Here is a 21,098-nt window from a genome sequence, read left to right as displayed (position 1 = left end):
ATGTGTCTCACTGGCAAGGCTGACATCAACTGCCCACAGCTAGTTGCCCTGAGGTGGTGGTGATGAGTCATCTTCTTCAACAGCAACTGTGTCCTGAATGTGCTCCTACTTTCCTGATAGGTAGGGAGCTCCAGGATCTTAAAACTGCATTAATCTATTTATGGGGATTTCAGTGAGGTGATAATCCTCCCTAATCAGATAATGAATTCCTTTAGAAATCTTCACACCGATTACCCATTAAATCTGCATACCTGAGGTATTGAATAGAGATGTTCTATCAATGTTAGTCAGGGGATAAATATTCACCAGGACACCTGTGCCTCGTCAAAATAGCAGCCGTGGGATCTTTACACACAGAAGGAATATGGGGCATCAGTTTAATGTCTCATCTGAAAGACAGTGACTCCAAAAGTGCGGCGTGGCACTCCCTCGGCACTGCCCCTCCGGTGGCGTGGCGCTCCCTCAGTACTGGCACTGAGAGTCTCAGTTTAGATTTTGTGCTCAAGCGACTCAGGTGAGAGAAGCACCTTATGTAAAATATCTGGAGGAGCCAGTGAGGAGCTTTATAAATTCAAACATGGTGATTGTGCACTGAAGAGCAGAAGAACCATCCACGGACAAGCAACTCTAGAAACTTTTCATATTACCTGCAGATGATCCATGCAGCAATGGAGAGACTTGTTGGAGAGAATTTCTGCTGTGCTGTCACTAGATGGCTGCTGCCTACAGCAGCAATACTTTCAAATGACAAAATACACACATTTCACACAAAAATAATCCATTTATTTAATAAATTATGATATCTGATAAATTGCATTGTTTAAAAATTGAACCAAATTTCTTGGGCCTCAATGTGTTGTGGGATCTGAATGCATTTCCTAAGAACTTAAACTCCACACAATCTGGTAGCAGCAGTTGCTGCAGACTGGGAGCGCAAGAGAGAGAAATGGGGGGAGAGACAGAGAGAGAGAGAAAGAGAGAGGAGGCAGACATTGGAGGCTCCAGTGGGGAGAATTCCTCAAAATGGAAGGACTTGCAGTTTGAGATTTGTACCTGTCCAATATTAGCAAGGGAAGGCCGCCTCTAAGTAATGGCCCAAAGTGCTTGAAATACAATGAAATGCTTTGAAGTGTAGGCAAAATGGGGAAGCCATGTTGTGCAGAGCAAGATTCCTCAAAGGTTAACGTGATGAATGGACAGATGATGCTTACTGGTAGTGCTGTTTGAGGGAGTAACGTTGGCCACATTGGGCCTCAGTTTAAAAGGCAACACCTCCAAGGGTGCAGCATTCCCCCATTGCTGTGGTAAACTCGCAGCCCAGATTAGAAGCTTCAGTCCAGAGTGGGACTTGCTGCTCTCCAGTTCATAGCTTTTGGTGAATGGAAAAATCAGTTGATTTTGCATGACAAACACAAACTGTTTAAAATATCCCCGCTTTCCATTTCTTCCCTGGAAACTCTGCTCTGAAGAAATACAGTGGATCATTAGGTGTAGCTAGTCAAAGTACAGACAAAGATATTAATTTGCTGACACTGCTTCTCAGCATCCTGTTAATCAATGCTTTCCTTGATCATTGGATTCATCCACTTGGTGGAAAGAAGGTTCCAGGTCATTGTCGGAGCTACCATTCAGGAATAAAGTTCAATGCAGTTCTGCTCCCGCTGTGCTGTGCTTCAGGTTTGTTTTATATTACACCTAGTGCCCTGGAGCTGTGTGCCATTCTTTTCCCTTTATCTCTCTCGCTCTCCCTTTACGACACCCCCACCTCGCACACAGGGTCAGTTAGCTTCACCTCAGGGCCAGACTGTACACCTGATAAATCTCATCGGGGAAGTTATCCTGCTTCTCCTCCGCCAACACGTGGAGTCCCGCCAGCCGCACGATGGCACGCAGGGAGGCCAGGTCCCGGCAGACACTGCTGTCCACCTCATCCTCAATCACCCCCTCCTGGCTCACATTGTCTTTCATGCAGATGATTCCATTCGGCCGAAGACCTTTTTGGCATCTTTTGAGGAACTGGGTGAGATGGGCGTCTGTCAGGTGCCCTGAAACAATCCCAAGAGAGGCTCAGTGACTCCTTAATGGAAACTACAGCAGATTGTCAAAACTGTGGCACATAATTCATGCCTTGGCCTACATTCATAGAATTACAAAAATTACAACACAGAAGGTGGTCATTCTGCTCTTGCACCGGTTGGTTCTTTGAAAGAGCTTTTTAATTAGTTCCACTCCCACTTATTCTTTTCCTACAGCATGGCAAACTTTTCTTTTTCAAGTGTTTATCCAATTCCCTTTCGAAAGTTCCTACTGAATCTGCTTCCACCATCCTTTCAGGTAGCACGTTCCATATCACAACAACTTGCTGCGTTAAAAAAAAATTCTCCTCACTGCATCAAAAAAAAATCTCATCTCCCCCTCTGGCTCTTTTGTCAATTCTCTTCAATCTGGTTACCAACCCTCCTGCCATTGGAAAGAGTTTCTCCTTATTTACTCTATTAAAACCCTTCATACCTTCTATTAAATCTCCCCTTTAACCTTCTCTGCTCCAAGGAGAACAATCCTAGCTTCCAATCTCTCCAAATAACCAAAGTCACTCATCCCTGATACCATCTACTAAATCTCCTCTGCCCCTTCTCCTTGGCCTTGACATCCTTTCTAAAGTGTGGTGCCCAGAATCAGACATCATGCTCCAGCTGAGATCTAACCAGTGATTTATAAAGATTTATTTTAACCTCTCCTGCTTTGTATTCTATGTCTCTATTTATAAATCATGCTAATTGCCTATTTTAACTGACAGCAGAGCAATAGGAAAAGGTCTTTCTAAGTGAGCAATCCAAGCTGAAAATTGTGCCCAGCTCTGTTGATAAGTTCACTGATAATTTCACTCTCCATTGTGCTAGAGAGTCATTCAAAACAATAGTGCCCCAAATGGTGAGCTCAGCCTTGTGATAGGGGTGGGTGGTGGATGGTAAGAACAATCTGGGCATATAACTGTCCTCAGGATTACTGGGCTGGCAGGATGGCAATTCAAGTTCAAGCTGCTTCTCACTATCCCTGCAGGAAACCGCACCAAAATAGGCACCGGTTGGTGTTAGCCTGCAATGCTACTCAATAAAACGTCAATCTAGCGTCATGTTGTGCTCAGGGGGGTGGGGGTGCTGCTGCTAGTATCCCAACACCTGGTATTGGGGTGGGCGACGGAGCTGCTGGTATCCAGCATGACAGCATGATTCAGCATCCAAGGATAGGAGTGAATTTCAGAGGGTAGAAGGTCCCCCGATGGTTAACTGTTGTTCAATTTTGGAGGTGTCACCGCTGATTGATGCCCTGTGTGGAATAGAGCTGTCACAGCAACACCGATTGGTCGGGTAGCACCGCTTGATGCACTGGTAAAGCAGAGGCTCATTACAGACTGGCTGCTTTCTCATCTGTCAGACATGCAGTAACTCTGCTTAGAGATCATTTAATTTCAGAGAGTAAATATCATTTGATTCTGGCCTCAGTTGTACAAGGTAAATATGCACAACCCAGAGCAGCTCCATTTTCAGTCTGCTTTCAGTGCATAGCCCAGAGCGGTTGGATTCCCAGTGTGCATTGCTCTCAGCTGGAATAATGGGAAGGAGGTTGGAATTGGCCTCAGGACCAATGGGAATTGGGGACAATCAGATGGTGTCCCCATTCCTGATCTCTAACCAATGACCTGCCGCTAGACTGACGTGTGGGAGCACAAACATTAGCATGACCAGTTGGGCTGAATGGCTGTCTCTGTGCTGTACACTTGATGTAATTCTTTAACTGGATGAGTGAATACTAACTGAGAATAGGACCGGGCCTGTCTATTTAAAGTGATAGGCAGAACCGAAGGCATTATGGGAAAAATGTTTTTATGCAACAAGTGGTTAGAATCTGGAACGCACTGTCTGATAGGGTGGTCAACCGTGTCTTGCTACAGGGAATTAGATGAGCATCTGAAAGGAAATAAATATGCAGATCCATTGGAAAGGGCAGAGACTGGAACTAGCTAAACTGCACTTGCAGGGAGCTGGCATGGACCCAATGGGCAGAATGGCCTTCTTCTGTGCATAACCATTCCATGATCTTCTCAAAGTCAACTAACTCGTTAGTACAGTTCTCACCATTAATACAGGGCACTATACATGGATGACTGGTACAACAGGGTAACATTAACTGTACTTTAATATACACTGTAGGTCATTATTAAAAATCATCACCTTTGCTACTGCAAATTGTAACCCCACGCCAGTTATGGGGGATGAAAGTACTAAAGCTAATGTAATTGGATCTTAAAGTGCTGCTATTTTCTTGAGCAGTCGTGCTTCAAGTGCTCCTTAAGGAGGGATGAGCTGGTGAGTAAACACAGCTGTTTCTGCATGAATAACACAGAGCACTAAGACATAATGACTGAATTTTGAAATTGTCACTGAAGTTAATGGTTAATGGCTTTAAATGCGGTGCTGATGTAAGCTATGGCCTGTTTTAAATGTGGGTGTTTCGGATGGTGGGGTTTGTACAGTGTTAGGCTCGCACAATGAACACTGAGTGACTTAAGATATCAGTGCCTGTGAGATGTACCTTAGCAAGAGCAAGAGTCTCAGGTTGGGGAAGAGATAGAATTTCTACAGAGTACATTAAAAATCTTACACCTGTGCTTGCTACTTGCTCTGAATTCCTATGCCCAGATTTACAATGCAAACCATCTCTGTAAACTTGTAACGCAGTCACCCTTCAGTTTTACAGTTGCACTATCTGTCCTGCAGAGAAATTTCCCTGCTGCAACCAGCTGTTTCTCTCCTCAAACTGCCTTAATGCTTTGCTATTTAAACATCAAGGCGAAAAGCATTATATGAAAATAAAGACAGAAAGAGGAACTTTTAAATGGGCACCGAATTATATCTGTTACCAATTATCTCCAACCTTCTAACCCGGATTTCACCTGAGGGCTACACTTGGCCTTGAGTTCCTCCGCAGACAACTTGATTTCTTGAAATCAGTGAAATATTATATAATCTTATGCTTGCATGTACTTCCTGTCAATTTGTTCCATTAAAAATGCGGACATGCATTATAAATTCTGATTCTGCATTTATAATGGAAATTTCCCATGTAAGCATGTCACACTTTTATTACACGCTTCCACGAGTGCAGGAGTTGCAGTGCAACCACTGGTGGGAGGGTGTAATACAGAGTGGTACATTTACATGGACAATTACTATTATAAATATGGATGCACAAATGAAAGAATATAATGCAGTCTTTGTTTTAAAATGAAGACTGCATTATATCCTCACACTCCAGCCCCTGATTCCCTACCCTCTGACCCTGCTCCAACTTAAGCCTGCACTGGGTTTCAATATTTATGTGCAGGGCCACAGGAGATTGACTAACATTAGTGCCTTACCTATCACCCACTGGATCCAGATAACATCATATCGCTGGGGCTGTGGGATGAAGTCCTGCAGACCGCAGCAGTAGTAGTTGCCCACACGATTGCCTTCCTCCCCCAGGTGGGCCTTAGCCTTGGCTAAGAAGCCCTCCGTCACATCCACCATGTCGACAACTTTAAACAGAGGCAGCAGCAGTCGTTTGGTGATCCTGCCAATCCCAGCACCGCAGTCCAGTGCGCAGCCCACCCCTGCTTTCCCGGAGCCTTCCTGTTGAGAACAAAAGGTGACACAAAAGTGTCGCAGGAAAGCACAGACACTCTCCAGCGCTATGGTAAAATTAGGTTTCTATTGGTTACTGGGGGAGTACCAAAGTTCAGTCACTTCCCAATAACAGGAGACCACGGCCCTAGAACTAGGTGATAATCCCCTTTACAGCTGGATTAATTAAACTGCTCCTGGTTATCACACTTAAACACGTCAAGAATTAGTTTTTAATGGAATGGGATGGAGAAAAGAAAAAATTCTGTTCTATTTGTTGTAAATATCTAGTCCATAATCCATGTTTCAAAATATAATTTTCAGTTTTAGGAATCAAAGTTTTAACTGAAGAAAATGGAGACATCTGGTTGAGAATCTGGTGAAAACAACTCTGATGTAAACGCAACTCAGACAAACCTAGGTTTATTACACTTAAAACATAGCCTATCAGGTCAGAGATATTAGTGGGGGAAAAAAATCTTAAACAATAAATGATCCACCACTAAGCTTGTAAAGGAGCTGGGGAGTCTGGAAAGTGGTCAATTACATCCATTAGAAATATAAATTATTCCTATGGGGTGCAGAATCAAAGAACTGTGCTGAAGATAAAATAATTTGTTTGCATTTCTGTTTGGATCATCCCCAAACATGCCACATTGCCATAGAGATAGTGATTCAGGGTGGAGCCTTGGGTAGAGGTTCTTTTATTTTAATTTATCTGTGTTTGCTGACAGAAGCAGGCAGTTCAGTTTGGGTTACCTGAGGGAAAAGCAGCAGGAAAGACTTGCTCTAGTTTACGGCTAGTGGAAGAAATCTGCAGTGGTGCTCACAGAGCCTTGTGGCAGAAAACAGTCAGCTTGAATAGTTAGCTTGGAAAGAATTGTACAGAAGCTGTGGAAGTAGATTGGGAAAGTGCAGTCTTTGTATGTCCAAGCCAGGATAAGAAGCTGAAGGGTCCCCAGTCGCAAGATCTTTAAAAACAAATTGAAGGGTCGCTTAGCCAAAAGTTAATGGGAGGATCCTCATAATATCTTACCTTGGAGTATAGCTGGAACACTGAAGAGAATTAAAGTGAATTCTGAAGGGCTGTGTCATACCTCTGGGTTAGTTCCAGGAAAAGTAAATGAACCTTCAAGATTTCATAAGAGAAGAACTCTTGGGGAAGGGGGAAGTAAAAAGTAGAACTGAGTTCATAGCATTACTCTTCATAATCTATGAGTTAATAGCACTTACTTTGTTTAATTCTGTTTGATATATAATAGTTTGTTTTTGTTTGGAAACATGAAATATTGTGTCGGTTCACTGTGGGGTGTTTGGATTTCTTCTTTAAACGTTAACGGTCCCTAAAAGAATCATAACTCATTAGAATTCTATTCTGAGAGAGAATTTGGATCGTTACCTGAAGAGGAAGAATTTGCAGGGCTTTGGAGTAAAGGTAGGGGAGCTGCCCCAGGTGAAATACTCTTGCAGAGAAAGGGAGCACAGGCAACAGGCCAAATGGCCTCCTTCTGTGCTATGACTTTATATGATTAGGTTGACCAATTGTACAGATTCAAAGAAGATTTTACATTTGTACTTACGAAGATGAATTTTAGTGGAAATTTGAAGTGTAACCTAACCACTGCAATTTCCCAACTGTGCCCAAAGTGGTTATGACCTAATGTGTCAGCCTGCCACCTGCCGCCTACCCCTTCACAGGCCCTGCTATTCTTCTACGGTGGGGGAGAGGGGGGGGCAAATTAAAGACACACCTGTCAGCCAATCATTCTGCTGGAACTGCACATGTTGAGTCATGAAAGCCAAAACCCTTTTTGGGGGCAGAGTTGAATAAAATGCTCAAAAGAACTAGCAATAAATAGGAATACAAATAATGAAAGAGGCTCACCCCAACAAATCTCTGTAGAAACCTCTTGGAGGAATTGATGTCAATGCTGGAGATGTGCCCGTACCCACCCAGCATGCCATCCACTGTCGGCGGGATATTCTTCCAGTATTTCTGGGCTTTGGAGTAGAACCCGTCTTCATCACCAATCAGCTCTGCAGTCATGGCACACAAACCCAGTCAGTTTGGGAGAATGGAGGTAGAATTAGAGGTCGGCTACATGGGGAGGGGAGAAACAAAAATTAAATCCCAGATGTACACAGTGTAACAATAGAAATTTATTTGTTAGAAGATTATCCACAGAGAAAGCTCAGTCAATAGCCCAGAGTTAGCAGAATTGCCTAGAATTTACAGCACAGAAACAGGTCATGCATTCCAACAGGTCTGCGTAGGTGTTAATCTTCCACATGAGCTTCCTCCCACTCTATCAGCAGTGACCAGATGACAACAAGCTTGAATTTTAAGAGCCTACAGACTGGAAGAAGAGGGGAAGTGAAGATTAATTTTGAAGACACTGGGTAGGAATGAATTGCACAGTCTTTAAGGTTCAGGAACGAATTGTTCCAGCCACACACCGGAAAATGAATTGAGAAGGATCTCAATCTGGGAAACTGGGAATTGGAACCAGCTTACTCTACAGATTGCAAATGAAAAACATCTTAGGTATAACAGCAGAATCACACTGTGTGGTCCAGAACAGTAAATAGCTATGCGAGAACATCTCTCAATGATACCACCATCAGTACTGTATCCCAGTGTTATAGAGTGATAGACCTGTCCCCACCAGTACTGTACCCCAGTGTTATACAGTGATAGACCTGTCCCCACCAGTACTGTATCCCAGTGTTATACAGTGATAGACCTGTCCCCACCAGTACTGTACCCCAGTATTATACAATGATAGACCTGTCCCCACCAGTATTGTACCCCAGTGTTATACAGTGATAGACCCGTCTCCACCAGTATTGTACCCCAGTGTTATACAGTGACAGACCCATCCCCTTCAGTACTGTACCCGTATTATAGTGATAGACCTGTCCCCACCAGTACTGTACCCGTGTTATACAGTGATAGACCTGCCCCCCCAGTACTGTATCCCAGTGATATACCTGACAGACCTGTCCCCACCAGTACTGTATCCCAGTGTTATACAGTGACAGACCTGTCCCCACCAGTACTGCACCTGTGTTATAGTGAAAGACACATCCCCACCAGTCCTGTACCCCAGTGTTATACAGTCACAGACCTGTCCCCACCAGTACTGCACCCGTGTTATACAGTGATAGACCCGTCCCCACCATTACTGTACCTCAGTGTTATACAGTGATAGACCTGTCCCCACCAGTACTGTATCCTAGTGTTATACATGACAGACCTGTCCCCACCAGTACTGTATCCCACTGTTATACAGTGACAGACCTGTCCCCACCAGTACTGCATCTGTGTTATAGTGATAGACCCATCCCCACCAGTCCTGTACCCCAGTGTTATACAGTCACGGACCTGTCCCCACCAGTACTGCACCCGTGTTATACAGTGATAGACCCGTCCCCACTGTACCCATGTTATACACTGACAGACCTGCTGTTATGACACAGCAGTTGGTAAAACTGAGTTATTTAAAAACCCCAGAGGGAACTTTAAACAACTGTCATAACCTATATTTTCAAGTGGTATGTTTGAGATACATCTCTAAATTCAGGAATCAGACCACCAGTTCTCGAGAGGTTTTTAATATCAAACTACATGAAACATTTATTAATTTATACAAGTATATACACATGGCAACAAATTACTACTTTCATAACTTTTAACAAATTCCCAAACTAATCTCCATTAAGGCAACAGCTACCCATAGACTTTAATCAGACACCAAGCAAAGCATTTCACTGTACAAATTCAAAATGAGGTTCCTTTCACTTTGGTTCCTTTGCAGACACAGTCATAGGCTTACAGGCTTTAATCTTACATTGCCTCTGCGCTGCACACACAAAACTGCTATCTGTTATAACTAGCACACCTTATTGAATGTAAATTCTCATTGTATCACCAGCCCCTTTGAACTCCACCTCTTCTAATAATAAAACCCCTTTCATAGTACCAATTTTATTAGTAATATAAACATTGCTAGGTCTCTGCTAGCTGGGTGCCAGATTTCACTCCCCTTCTTGAATGCTCTATTCAACAAAATGCAAACGCACTCTACCTCTCTTACATCTCAAAACTAGTATACATCAAAGCACCCAGGCTAGCTGGCTTTAATCCAATTAAGACACATCCACAGACTAAACCGCTAAAAAAAAATTCCAACATTGTATACATTAATAATTTCATGACACCTATCCCCATCAGGACTGTACTCCAGCGTTATACAGTGAAAGACCTGTCCCCACCTGTACTGTACTCCGGTGTTATACAGTGACAGATCTGTAACCACCAATCCTATACCTATTAGCGATAGATCTAACTGCATGTGATGCGAGAGCAGCGCAGCAAGCCAGTTACTGAATGCACCGGATTCAGGCTGATGAGGCAGCGTCAACCGGAGCCTCTTAAAGCTTTCAATCAACTGGCATGAATATCTAGTTGCTGTTCTTACTATGTTGGAGTGGCACTGTCACACTGCAGCTTGGAGTGTCAGCTTCAGCTCTGTCTGGTGAGGTCTAGAAAGCTGACAAGGCTATTAATTGCCAATTTTAATAAGACTATTTTAATTTTTGCAAAGAGGCAGAATAATTTTGCTCCAGTAAAGCATGGATCAGTTTCTTGCATTCTGTTGCTAGTATATCAAGTAGAGAAGCTGATCCCACTTCTCAGCTGCCACACAAGGGTGAGGAACAGGAGAGTTGTTCAGATACTGATTGAGCAGTGGATCAGTACTCCCTCTACTGCTCTGTCATTACTCTTGACCTCAGTCCACTGCAGAACATGGGAGCTACGAACTGCATGGGAGCGTGCTATGAAGCTTTGAGCATCAATCAAAAACCTGAAATCCAGCCTCTCGTTAATTTGCATGGATCTTAAACTGCAATTGTTAGAAATTGGCCACCAATGAGGCAACTGTGCCAAGAACGAGCTTGCACTTATACAGTGTGTTTCACATCCTTCGGATATTCCAAAGCGTTTTACAGCTAATAAATTATTTTGAAGTGTAATCACTGTTTGTAGCGTAGGAAACACAGCAGCCAATTTGTACACAGCAGGCTGATATTGACCAGGTAATCGGTTCTAGGTGCTGGCTGAAGGATAGATTTTGGCTCAGGACACAAGGAAGAAATCCTCTGCTCTTCTTCAAATAGTGCCATGGGATCTTTTACATCCACCTGAATGAGTAGACAGGGTCTCAGTTTACCATCTCGGCCAGCAGACACTCCAACTGTGCAGCACTCCCTCAGTACAGCACTGGAAGTGTCAGCCTAGATTATGCAACTGAAGTTTCTAGAATGGGACTTGAACCCACAATCCTCTGATTCGGAGGGGAAGTTTCCTGGTGCAGAGTTCAAACAGAATAGGGTAGCGAGATAAGAGTTAAACACAAGGGCAAACTGCCTGTGTTTTGTATAGGGTGTAGGATATCCCTGACCTTCAATCACGTTACCAGGGAGGGCAGACACAGATACAGTTCAATAAGGAAACTGTGAAACTAGACATTGCTGAAGGAAACATTCCTGAAGTGGTAACATTCCACATGGAATATACAGGAGCTTCCAGTTTGGAAGTACAGCAACAAAACCACATAGGGCCCTAAACGACAGAGAATTCTCGGTTTGACGTGGTGCGCCAGCCTTCGTCTTGTAAGACGATGGTTAGTGCTGTGTTGGTTGACTCTATTAAGCATCGCCTGGTGGGGCTCAGAAGCCCCACTCTTACATGGCAGTCTCTGCCCAATTACTGCAGAGGGAGACAATGGGCTAAGAAGATGCACAGTTCGCTGGCCTCTTTTCTCTGGGCCCTCTTCTCGGCCAGCTGAACTTTTCGTTTCTGCTCATCTCTTCCAAACTGTCAGCCTCCAGAGGTCATAGCCATCAGCGACCGGAAGAAAACATTTGCAGAAAATTTATTTCTGTCAAGGGCCAACCGGTCAGTTCCTCTGTCACAAATTGCTGTTGAAACAGAATCAATTATTTGAAAGGAGAACTGGAGAGCTGCTAACCGAGGAATACTAAAGGCTTCAAGGACCAAAGAGCAGTTCAGCAAGGAGGTTGCAGTGAAATGTCCATTTAGTGGTCTGATTCTGCTCTAGGCTTCAAAAATGAGAATGATAAGAGAGAAGGGAAATTTAAAATTAGATAAATCTGTACATTCTCAGGCTGTACTATATCCATCGCACAAACCGTAATGAAGTGACCCCAGTCTGGGCTGCTGGAGAAGCTCAGTCAGAGGTTGAGAAGTTAAGAGGGTCTCAGCTGGAAAAATAGAATGAAATGGATCAAAGGTTTTTTGGACTGGGATCAGTGATGATGGGACAGACAGAATCCGCCAGTGACTGGGACACAGTCACCTCTCGGAACAGTCTGACTGTTTCAACAGCTGTTGGACTGAGACAGGTGGTGAAGAGCCCCCCACTGAGCTGCAGCGCAGGAATTCCAAAGCTATATCAGGGAAAACCTCCTCTCTGCGTCAGCCCAGCATCTTTCTCAGCCTCAGAGAGAAGGGGCTGAATGGAATACCTTCAGGCTCTGGGTCTTCTCACATTCAGAGAACTAAATCTCTCAGCTCCTGTTGCAGTCAACACCCTCTAAAGAATGGTTTTATACTCAGCTGTCTGGTCACTCTGGAGGGGGGAACTACACATGAAAAACACAAGAAATAGAAGTGGCAATAGGACATTCAGCCCCACGAGTCTGCTTCACCATTCAATAAGATCACGGTCATCTTGTACATCAATTTCACTTCAACACGCTATTCCTAACTGAGTTACAGGGGCATCCAGACTCAACCTAGTCACCCAGCACATTCTGCTGAGGGGCTGGAGACTGAAGGGTGCAGGGTGAAGGGAAGCAGAGGATCTGGGCCAGGGACGGGGCTGGAGGTCTGGTGGGTTGGGGCGGGGGAAAGGAACTTTGGAGGAAGGGGTGGAGTTCCAGGGGCCGTGGGCTTCAGAGGGGCAGATGGGGGAGTTTTTTTTGGGGTGGGGGGAGGAGAGTCAGGATGTGAGGGAAGTTCTGGGGGGAAGGGATGGGTTGGGGAGGAAGGTGGCAGGTTTCAGGGAGAGGTGGATGGGGGGAGACGGAATGCGTGGGATGCTCTGCGGAATGGGGATTTTGGGGGGGGGGGGTGATTTTGGAGGGAGGCAATATCTGGGGGGACAGGGCAGGATGGGTTGTGGGTAGGGGTGAGAGTTTCCAAGGGTGGCCGGGTTTCAGGGTGGGGAGGGGCATTTTGGGAGGTGGGGAGAAGAGAGGGTGAGGGAGATTCTGGGGGAGAGGGGTTTTCCAGGGGGGAGTGGGTTGGGGGGGGGGGGAAGAGGGAGTGGGTGGGGGGGAAGAGAGATTGGGTGGGTGGGGGGGGGGGAAGAGAGAGTGGGTGGGTGGGGGGGGGGAAGAGAGAGTGGGTGGGTGGGGGGGGGGGAAAGAGAGAGTGGGTGGGGGGGGGGGGGAAGAGAGAGTGGGTGGGGGGGGGGGGGAAGAGAGAGTGGGTGGGGGGGGGGGAAGAGAGAGTGGGTGGGGGGGGGGGAAGAGAGAGTGGGTGGAGGGGGGGGGGAAGAGAGAGTGGGTGGGGGGGGGGGGAAGAGAGAGTGGGGGGGGGGGTGGGGGGGGAAGAGAGAGTGGGTGGGGGGGGGGGAAGAGAGAGTGGGTGGGGGTGGGGGGGAAGAGAGAGTGGGTGGGGGGGGGGGAAGAGAGAGTGGGTGGGGGTGGGGGGGAAGAGAGAGTGGGTGGGGGTGGGGGGAAGAGAGAGTGGGTGGGGGGGGGAAGAGAGAGTGGGTGGGGGGGGGAAGAGAGAGTGGGTGGGGGGGGGGAAGAGAGAGTGGGTGGGGGGGGGAAGAGAGAGTGGGTGGGGGGGGGCGAAGAGAGAGTGGGTGGGGGGGCCAAGAGAGAGTGGGTGGGGGGGGAGGAGAGTGGGGGGGGGAAGAGAGAGTGGGTGGGGGGGGGAAGAGAGAGTGGGTGGGGGGGGGGAAAGAGAGAGTGGGTGGGGGGGGGAAGAGAGAGTGGGTGGGGGGGGGGAAGAGAGAGTGGGTGGGGGGGGGGGAAGAGAGAGTGGGTGGGGGGGGGGAAGAGAGAGAGTGGGTGGGGGGGGGAAGAGAGAGTGGGTGGGGGGGGAAGAGAGAGTGGGTGGGGGGGGAAGAGAGAGTGGGTGGGGGGGGGAAGAGAGAGTGGGGGGGGGGGGGAAGAGAGAGTGGGTGGGGGGGGGGAAGAGAGAGTGGGTGGGGGGGGGGGAAGAGAGAGTGGGTGGGAGGGGGGGAGAGAGAGTGGGTGGGAGGGGGGGAAGAGAGAGTGGGTGGGAGGGGGGAAGAGAGAGTGGGTGGGGGGGGAAGAGAGAGTGGGTGGGGGGGGAAGAGAGAGTGGGTGGGGGGGGGAAGAGAGAGTGGGTGGGGGGGAGGGAAGAGAGAGTGGGTGGGGGGGGGAAGAGAGAGTGGGTGGGGGGGGGGAAGAGAGAGTGGGTGGGGGGGGGGGAAGAGAGAGTGGGTGGGGGGGGGGGAAGAGAGAGTGGGTGGGGGGGGGAAGAGAGGGTGGGTGGGGGGGGGAAGAGAGAGTGGGTGGGGGGGGAAGAGAGAGTGGGTGGGGGGGGGAAGAGAGAGTGGGTGGGGGGGGGAAGAGAGAGTGGGTGGGGGGGGGAAGAGAGAGTGGGTGGGGGGGGGGAAGAGAGAGTGGGTGGGGGGGGGAAGAGAGAGTGGGTGGGGGGGGGAAGAGAGAGTGGGTGGGGGGGGAAGAGAGAGTGGGTGGGGGGGGAAGAGAGAGTGGGTGGGGGGGGAAGAGAGAGTGGGTGGGGGGGGAAGAGAGAGTGGGTGGGGGGGGAAGAGAGAGTGGGTGGGGGGGGAAGAGAGAGTGGGTGGGGGGGGAAGAGAGAGTGGGTGGGGGGGGAAGAGAGAGTGGGTGGGGGGGGAAGAGAGAGTGGGTGGGGGGGGAAGAGAGAGTGGGTGGGGGGGGGAAGAGAGAGTGGGTGGGGGGGGGAAGAGAGAGTGGGTGGGGGGGGGAAGAGAGAGTGGGTGGGGGGGGGGAAGAGAGAGTGGGTGGGGGGGGGAAGAGAGAGTGGGTGGGGGGGGGAAGAGAGAGTGGGTGGGGGGCGGAAGAGAGAGTGGGTGGGGGGGGGAAGAGAGAGTGGGTGGGGGGGGGGAAGAGAGAGTGGGTGGGGGGGGGGAAGAGAGAGTGGGTGGGGGGGGGAAGAGAGAGTGGGTGGGGGGGGGGAAGAGAGAGTGGGTGGGGGGGGGAAGAGAGAGTGGGTGGGGGGGGGGAAGAGAGAGTGGGTGGGGGGGGGAAGAGAGAGTGGGTGGGGGGGGGAAGAGAGAGTGGGTGGGGGGGGGGAAGAGAGAGTGGGTGGGGGGGGGGAAGAGAGAGTGGGTGGGGGGGGGGAAGAGAGAGTGGGTGGGGGGGGGAAGAGAGAGTGGGTGGGGGGGGGAAGAGAGAGTGGGTGGGGGGGGGAAGAGAGAGTGGGTGGGGGGGGAAGAGAGAGTGGGTGGGGGGGGAAGAGAGAGTGGGTGGGGGGGGAAGAGAGAGTGGGTGGGGGGGGGAAGAGAGAGTGGGTGGGGGGGGGAAGAGAGAGTGGGTGGGGGGGGGAAGAGGAATGGGGATTTTGGGGGGGGGGGTTGATTTTGGAGGGAGGCAATATCTGGGGGGACAGGGCAGGATGGGTTGTGGGTAGGGGTGAGAGTTTCCAAGGGTGGCCGGGTTTCAGGGTGGGGAGGGGCATTTTGGGAGGTGGGGAGAAGAGAGGGTGAGGGAGATTCTGGGGGAGAGGGGTTTTCCAGGGGGGAGTGGGTTGGGGGGGGGGAAGAAGAGAGTGGGTGGGGGGGGAAGAAGAGAGTGGGTGGGGGGGGAAGAGAGAGTGGGTGGGGGGGGAAGAGAGAGTGGGTGGGGGGGGAAGAGAGAGTGGGTGGGGGGGGAAGAGAGAGTGGGTGGGGGGGAAGAGAGAGTGGGTGGGGGGGGAAGAGAGAGTGGGTGGGGGGGGAAGAGAGAGTGGGTGGGGGGGGAAGAGAGAGTGGGTGGGGGGGGGAAGAGAGAGTGGGTGGGGGGGGGAAGAGAGAGTGGGTGGGGGGGGGAAGAGAGAGTGGGTGGGGGGGGGAAGAGAGAGTGGGTGGGGGGGGGAAGAGAGAGTGGGTGGGGGGGGGAAGAGAGAGTGGGTGGGGGGGGGGAAGAGAGAGTGGGTGGGGGGGGGAAGAGAGAGTGGGTGGGGGGGGGAAGAGAGAGTGGGTGGGGGGGGGAAGAGAGAGTGGGTGGGGGGGGGAAGAGAGAGTGGGTGGGGGGGGGAAGAGAGAGTGGGTGGGGGGGGGAAGAGAGAGTGGGTGGGGGGGGGAAGAGAGAGTGGGTGGGGGGGGGAAGAGAGAGTGGGTGGGGGGGGGAAGAGAGAGTGGGTGGGGGGGGGGAAGAGAGAGTGGGTGGGGGGGGGAAGAGAGAGTGGGTGGGGGGGGGAAGAGAGAGTGGGTGGGGGGGGGAAGAGAGAGTGGGTGGGGGGGGGAAGAGAGAGTGGGTGGGGGGGGGAAGAGAGAGTGGGTGGGGGGGGGAAGAGAGAGTGGGTGGGGGGGGGAAGAGAGAGTGGGTGGGGGGGGGAAGAGAGAGTGGGTGGGGGGGGGGAAGAGAGAGTGGGTGGGGGGGGGAAGAGAGAGTGGGTGGGGGGGGGAAGAGAGAGTGGGTGGGGGGGGGAAGAGAGAGTGGGTGGGGGGGGGAAGAGAGAGTGGGTGGGGGGGGGAAGAGAGAGTGGGTGGGGGAGGGAAGAGAGAGTGGGTGGGGGGGGGAAGAGAGAGTGGGTGGGGGGGGAAGAGAGAGTGGGTGGGGGGGGGAAGAGAGAGTGGGTGGGGGGGGGAAGAGAGAGTGGGTGGGGGGGGGAAGAGAGAGTGGGTGGGGGGGGGAAGAGAGAGTGGGTGGGGGGGGGGAAGAGAGAGTGGGTGGGGGGGGGAAGAGAGAGTGGGTGGGGGGGGGGAAGAGAGAGTGGGTGGGGGGGGGAAGAGAGAGTGGGTGGGGGGGGGAAAGAGAGTGGGTGGGGGGGGAAGAAGAGAGTGGGTGGGGGGGGGAAGAGAGTGGGTGGGGGGGGGAAGAGAGTGGGTGGGGGGGGGAAAGAGAGTGGGTGGGGGGGGGAAAGAGAGTGGGTGGGGGGGGGAAGAGAGAGTGGGTGGGGGGGGGAAGAGAGAGTGGGTGGGGGGGGGAAGAGAGAGTGGGTGGGGGGGGAAGAGAGAGTGGGTGGGGGGGGGAAGAGAGTGGGTGGGGGGGGGAAGAGAGAGTGGGTGGGGGGGGGAAGAGAGAGTGGGTGGGGGGGGGGGAAAGAGAGTGGGTGGGGGGGGGGAAGAGAGTGGGTGGGGGGGGGGAAGAGAGAGTGGGTGGGGGGGGGGAAAGAGAGTGGGTGGGGGGGGGGGAAAGAGAGTGGGTGGGGGGGGGGAAAGAGAGTGGGTGGGGGGGGGGAAAGAGAGTGGGTGGGGGGGGGAAAGAGAGTGGGTGGGGGGGGGGGAAAGAGAGTGGGTGGGGGGGGGGAAAGAGAGTGGGTGGGGGGGGGGAAAGAGAGTGGGTGGGGGGGGGAAAGAGAGTGGGTGGGGGGGGGGAAAGAGAGTGGGTGGGGGGGGGAAAGAGAGTGGGTGGGGGGGGGAAAGAGAGTGGGTGGGGGGGGGAAAGAGAGTGGGTGGGGGGGGGAAAGAGAGTGGGTGGGGGGGGGGGAAAGAGAGTGGGTGGGGGGGGGAAAGAGAGTGGGTGGGGGGGGGAAAGAGAGTGGGTGGGGGGGGAAGAGAGTGGGTGGGGGGGGGAAGAGAGAGTGGGTGGGGGGGGAAGAGAGAGTGGGTGTGGGGGGGAAGAGAGAGTGGGTGGGGGGGGGAAAGAGAGAGTGGGTGGGGGGGGGAAGAGAGAGTGGGTGGGGGGGGGAAGAGAGAGTGGGTGGGGGGGGAAGAGAGAGTGGGTGGGGGGGGGAAGAGAGAGTGGGTGGGGGGGGGAAGAGAGAGTGGGTGGGGGGGGGAAGAGAGAGTGGGTGGGGGGGGAAGAGAGAGTGGGTGGGGGGGGAAAGAGAGAGTGGGTGGGGGGGGAAGAGAGAGTGGGTGGGGGGGGGAAGAGAGAGTGGGTGGGGGGGGGAAGAGAGAGTGGGTGGGGGGGGGAAGAGAGATGGGGTGGGGGGGGGAAGAGAGAGTGGGTGGGGGGGGAAGAGAGAGTGGGTGGGGGGGGGAAGAGAGAGTGGGTGGGGGGGGGAAGAGAGAGTGGGTGGGGGGGGGGAAGAGAGAGTGGGTGGGGGGGGGGAAGAGAGAGTGGGTGGGGGGGGGAAGAGAGAGTGGGTGGGGGGGGGAAGAGAGAGTGGGTGGGGGGGGGAAGAGAGAGTGGGTGGGGGGGGAAGAGAGAGTGGGTGGGGGGGGAAGAGAGAGTGGGTGGGGGGGGAAGAGAGAGTGGGTGGGGGGGGGAAGAGAGAGTGGGTGGGGGGGGGAAGAGAGAGTGGGTGGGGGGGGGAAGAGAGAGTGGGTGGGGGGGGGAAGAGAGAGTGGGTGGGGGGGGGAAGAGAGAGTGGGTGGGGGGGGGAAGAGAGAGTGGGTGGGGGGGGGAAGAGAGAGTGGGTGGGGGGGGGAAGAGAGAGTGGGTGGGGGGGGGAAGAGAGAGTGGGTGGGGGGGGGAAGAGAGAGTGGGTGGGGGGGGGAAGAGAGAGTGGGTGGGGGGGGGAAGAGAGAGTGGGTGGGGGGGGGAAGAGAGAGTGGGTGGGGGGGGGAAGAGAGAGTGGGTGGGGGGGGGAAGAGAGAGTGGGTGGGGGGGGGGAAGAGAGAGTGGGTGGGGGGGGGGAAGAGAGAGTGGGTGGGGGGGGGAAGAGAGAGTGGGTGGGGGGGGGAAGAGAGAGTGGGTGGGGGGGGGAAGAGAGAGTGGGTGGGGGGGGGAAGAGAGAGTGGGTGGGGGGGGGAAGAGAGAGTGGGTGGGGGGGGGAAGAGAGAGTGGGTGGGGGGGGGAAGAGAGAGTGGGTGGGGGGGGGAAGAGAGAGTGGGTGGGGGGGGGAAGAGAGAGTGGGTGGGGGGGGGAAGAGAGAGTGGGTGGGGGGGGGGAAGAGAGAGTGGGTGGGGGGGGGGAAGAGAGAGTGGGTGGGGGGGGGGAAGAGAGAGTGGGTGGGGGGGGGAAGAGAGAGTGGGTGGGGGGGGGAAGAGAGAGTGGGTGGGGGGGGGGAAGAGAGAGTGGGTGGGGGGGGGGAAGAGAGAGTGGGTGGGGGGGGGAAGAGAGAGTGGGTGGGGGGGGGAAGAGAGAGTGGGTGGGGGGGGAAGAGAGAGTGGGTGGGGGGGGGAAGAGAGAGTGGGTGGGGGGGGAAGAGAGAGTGGGTGGGGGGGGGAAGAGAGAGTGGGTGGGGGGGGGAAGAGAGAGTGGGTGGGGGGGGGAAGAGAGAGTGGGTGGGGGGGGGGAAGAGAGAGTGGGTGGGGAGGGGGAAGAGAGAGTGGGTGGGGGGGGGAAGAGAGAGTGGGTGGGGGGGGGAAGAGAGAGTGGGTGGGGGGGGAAGAGAGAGTGGGTGGGGGGGGGAAGAGAGAGTGGGTGGGGGGGGAAGAGAGAGTGGGTGGGGGGGGGAAGAGAGAGTGGGTGGGGGGGGAAGAGAGAGTGGGTGGGGGGGGAAGAGAGAGTGGGTGGGGGGGGAAGAGAGAGTGGGTGGGGGGGGAAGAGAGAGTGGGTGGGGGGGGAAGAGAGAGTGGGTGGGGGGGGGGAAGAGAGAGTGGGTGGGGGGGGGGGGGAAGAGAGAGTGGGTGGGGGGGGGGAAGAGAGAGTGGGTGGGGGGGGGGAAGAGAGAGTGGGTGGGGAGGGGGAAGAGAGAGTGGGTGGGGAGGGGGAAGAGAGAGTGGGTGGGGGGGGGAAGAGAGAGTGGGTGGGGGGGGGGAAGAGAGAGTGGGTGGGGGGGGGAAGAGAGAGTGGGTGGGGAGGGGGAAGAGAGAGTGGGTGGGGGGGGGGAAGAGAGAGTGGGTGGGGGGGGGGAAGAGAGAGTGGGTGGGGGGGGGGAAGAGAGAGTGGGTGGGGGGGGGGAAGAGAGAGTGGGTGGGGAGGGGGAAGAGAGAGTGGGTGGTGGGGGGAGCTCAGGCGGTTGGGGGGAGTTGGGAGGGTGGGTTCTGGGAGACAGGGATTTTGGGGAGAGGCAGGTGGGAGGAGGGGATTTTGGTGGGGGGGGAAGTGGGAGATGGATTCTGTGGGGGGGAGATTTTGGAGGGAGACAAGTTCTGGGGGGACAGGGCAGGATGGGTTGTGGGTAGGGGTGAGTTTCCGAGGGTGGCCGGGGGGGGGAGAGTGGGAGACGGATTCTGGGGGAGGAGGTTTGGCGGGTGGGGGGGAGATTTTGGAGGGAGACAAGTTCTGGGGGGGATGGAGAAGGATGGGTTGTGGGTGGGGGGGCTGAGAGTTTCCGGGGGTTGGGTAGGTCATTTTGGGGGGAGAAGGGTGAGGGAGATTCTGGGGAAGACGGGGGATTTTTTGGGGGGGAGGGAGCGGGGGTTGGGTTCTTGGGGAGGGGGGCGCCGCCGTCGGCCCTCCCTCATTTACTGACCGACTGCGGTCAGAAGCTTCTCCTTTGCGGCCTCGCTGCTTTATTGAAATGTGGAGCCGCGGGCGGGCGCCCTCACGGGGACTCACTGACCTGCTGCTGAGACACTGCAAAGGCCGCTGAATCCCACACTCCGTTCAGCTCGAACTGACGGCGGCCAGAACCCCGCCCACCCAGTGACCTCCGCACGGTCCCGCCCACCCAGTGACAACCGCACGGTCCCGCCCACCCAGTGACAACCGCACGGTCCCGCCCACCTGGTTGCTAATGGAGACGCGTCTTTATGACGTCACCAGCGTCGACTGTCCGGGCTTTAGAAGACGTGATGACGTCACGATGCACACCAGCGGCCACTGCTCGGAGCGATAATCGACTACGGGAGGCATCATCGCCACCTTCTCTACGCCCCCTCCCCACTCTCCCACAAGCTCCGTGAGAGGCAGCAAAGAAGCTACAAAGTGAGTGACGTCAGAGTGACGGCAGGGCAAGAAGGTGGATCCAGTATAAGGGCAAATGTGAACTTTTCCACTTTGGCTGGAATAATGAGTTAGTCTCATTGAAACCTGGGGGGGGGGGGGGGCCTGTGTAAATCTCAGGTAAAGGTGAGCCATTTTGGACTAAAATGAGGAAACGTCTTCAGTTAAAGAATGGTGAATCTTTGGAATTCTCTACCCCGGAGAGCAGTGGTTGCTCAGCCATCGAGTACATTCACGACAGAGGTCGATAGATTTTTAAACACAAAGGGAATCGAGGGATATGAGAGGAATGTTGAGTTGAGGCAGATGATCAGTTGTGATCTGTCGAATGGTGTGGAACAGGTGTGAGGTGTCAGACACCCTATTATGTTTAATCATGTGATTAAGGTTTTTGGATTTTTTGTCTCCCCTCCCCCACACTGCTGATGTGTCTATGATATACATTGATTTGTAACTCTTTCG

General features: G+C 53.3%; 1 protein-coding gene across 2 annotated transcripts; it reads right to left on the bottom strand.

Moving 5' to 3' along the window:
- Nucleotides 1–761: 761 nt before the first annotated feature.
- ntmt1 (N-terminal Xaa-Pro-Lys N-methyltransferase 1) lies at nucleotides 762–20,373 on the bottom strand. 2 transcript variants are annotated; one of them, XM_041192818.1, is made up of 4 exons: nucleotides 20,254–20,373; nucleotides 7,549–7,761; nucleotides 5,420–5,672; nucleotides 762–2,045 (listed from the first exon to the last, which is right to left on the bottom strand). In XM_041192818.1, exons 2-4 carry the CDS (start codon nucleotides 7,708–7,710, stop codon nucleotides 1,789–1,791), a joined length of 672 nt encoding a protein of 223 aa, XP_041048752.1. In that variant the 5' UTR covers nucleotides 7,711–7,761; nucleotides 20,254–20,373; the 3' UTR covers nucleotides 762–1,788. The 2 variants fall into 2 exon arrangements, with proteins under 2 accessions (XP_041048752.1, XP_041048753.1); XM_041192819.1 differs by lacking the exon at nucleotides 20,254–20,373 and adding an exon at nucleotides 6,700–6,818 and having other exon boundaries at nucleotides 7,549–7,620.
- Nucleotides 20,374–21,098: the final 725 nt, after the last annotated feature.

This window comes from Carcharodon carcharias, chromosome 8 (genome assembly GCF_017639515.1).
Source record: "Carcharodon carcharias isolate sCarCar2 chromosome 8, sCarCar2.pri, whole genome shotgun sequence".
Lineage (NCBI taxonomy): Eukaryota > Metazoa > Chordata > Chondrichthyes > Lamniformes > Lamnidae > Carcharodon > Carcharodon carcharias.
This window is presented reverse-complemented; position numbering and strand designations above follow the sequence as displayed.

Excerpts from the sequence above, each read along its gene's own strand:
- ntmt1 (XM_041192818.1), bottom strand. The coding sequence starts at position 7,710 with ATGACTGCAGAGCTGATTGGTGATGAAGACGGGTTCTACTCCAAAGCC. Across the intron at positions 5,673-7,548 it reads TTCTACAGAGATTTGTTGGG|GAAGGCTCCGGGAAAGCAGG; the intron begins GTGAGCCTCTTT and ends TGTTCTCAACAG. Across the intron at positions 2,046-5,419 it reads CTGGATCCAGTGGGTGATAG|GGCACCTGACAGACGCCCAT; the intron begins GTAAGGCACTAA and ends GGATTGTTTCAG.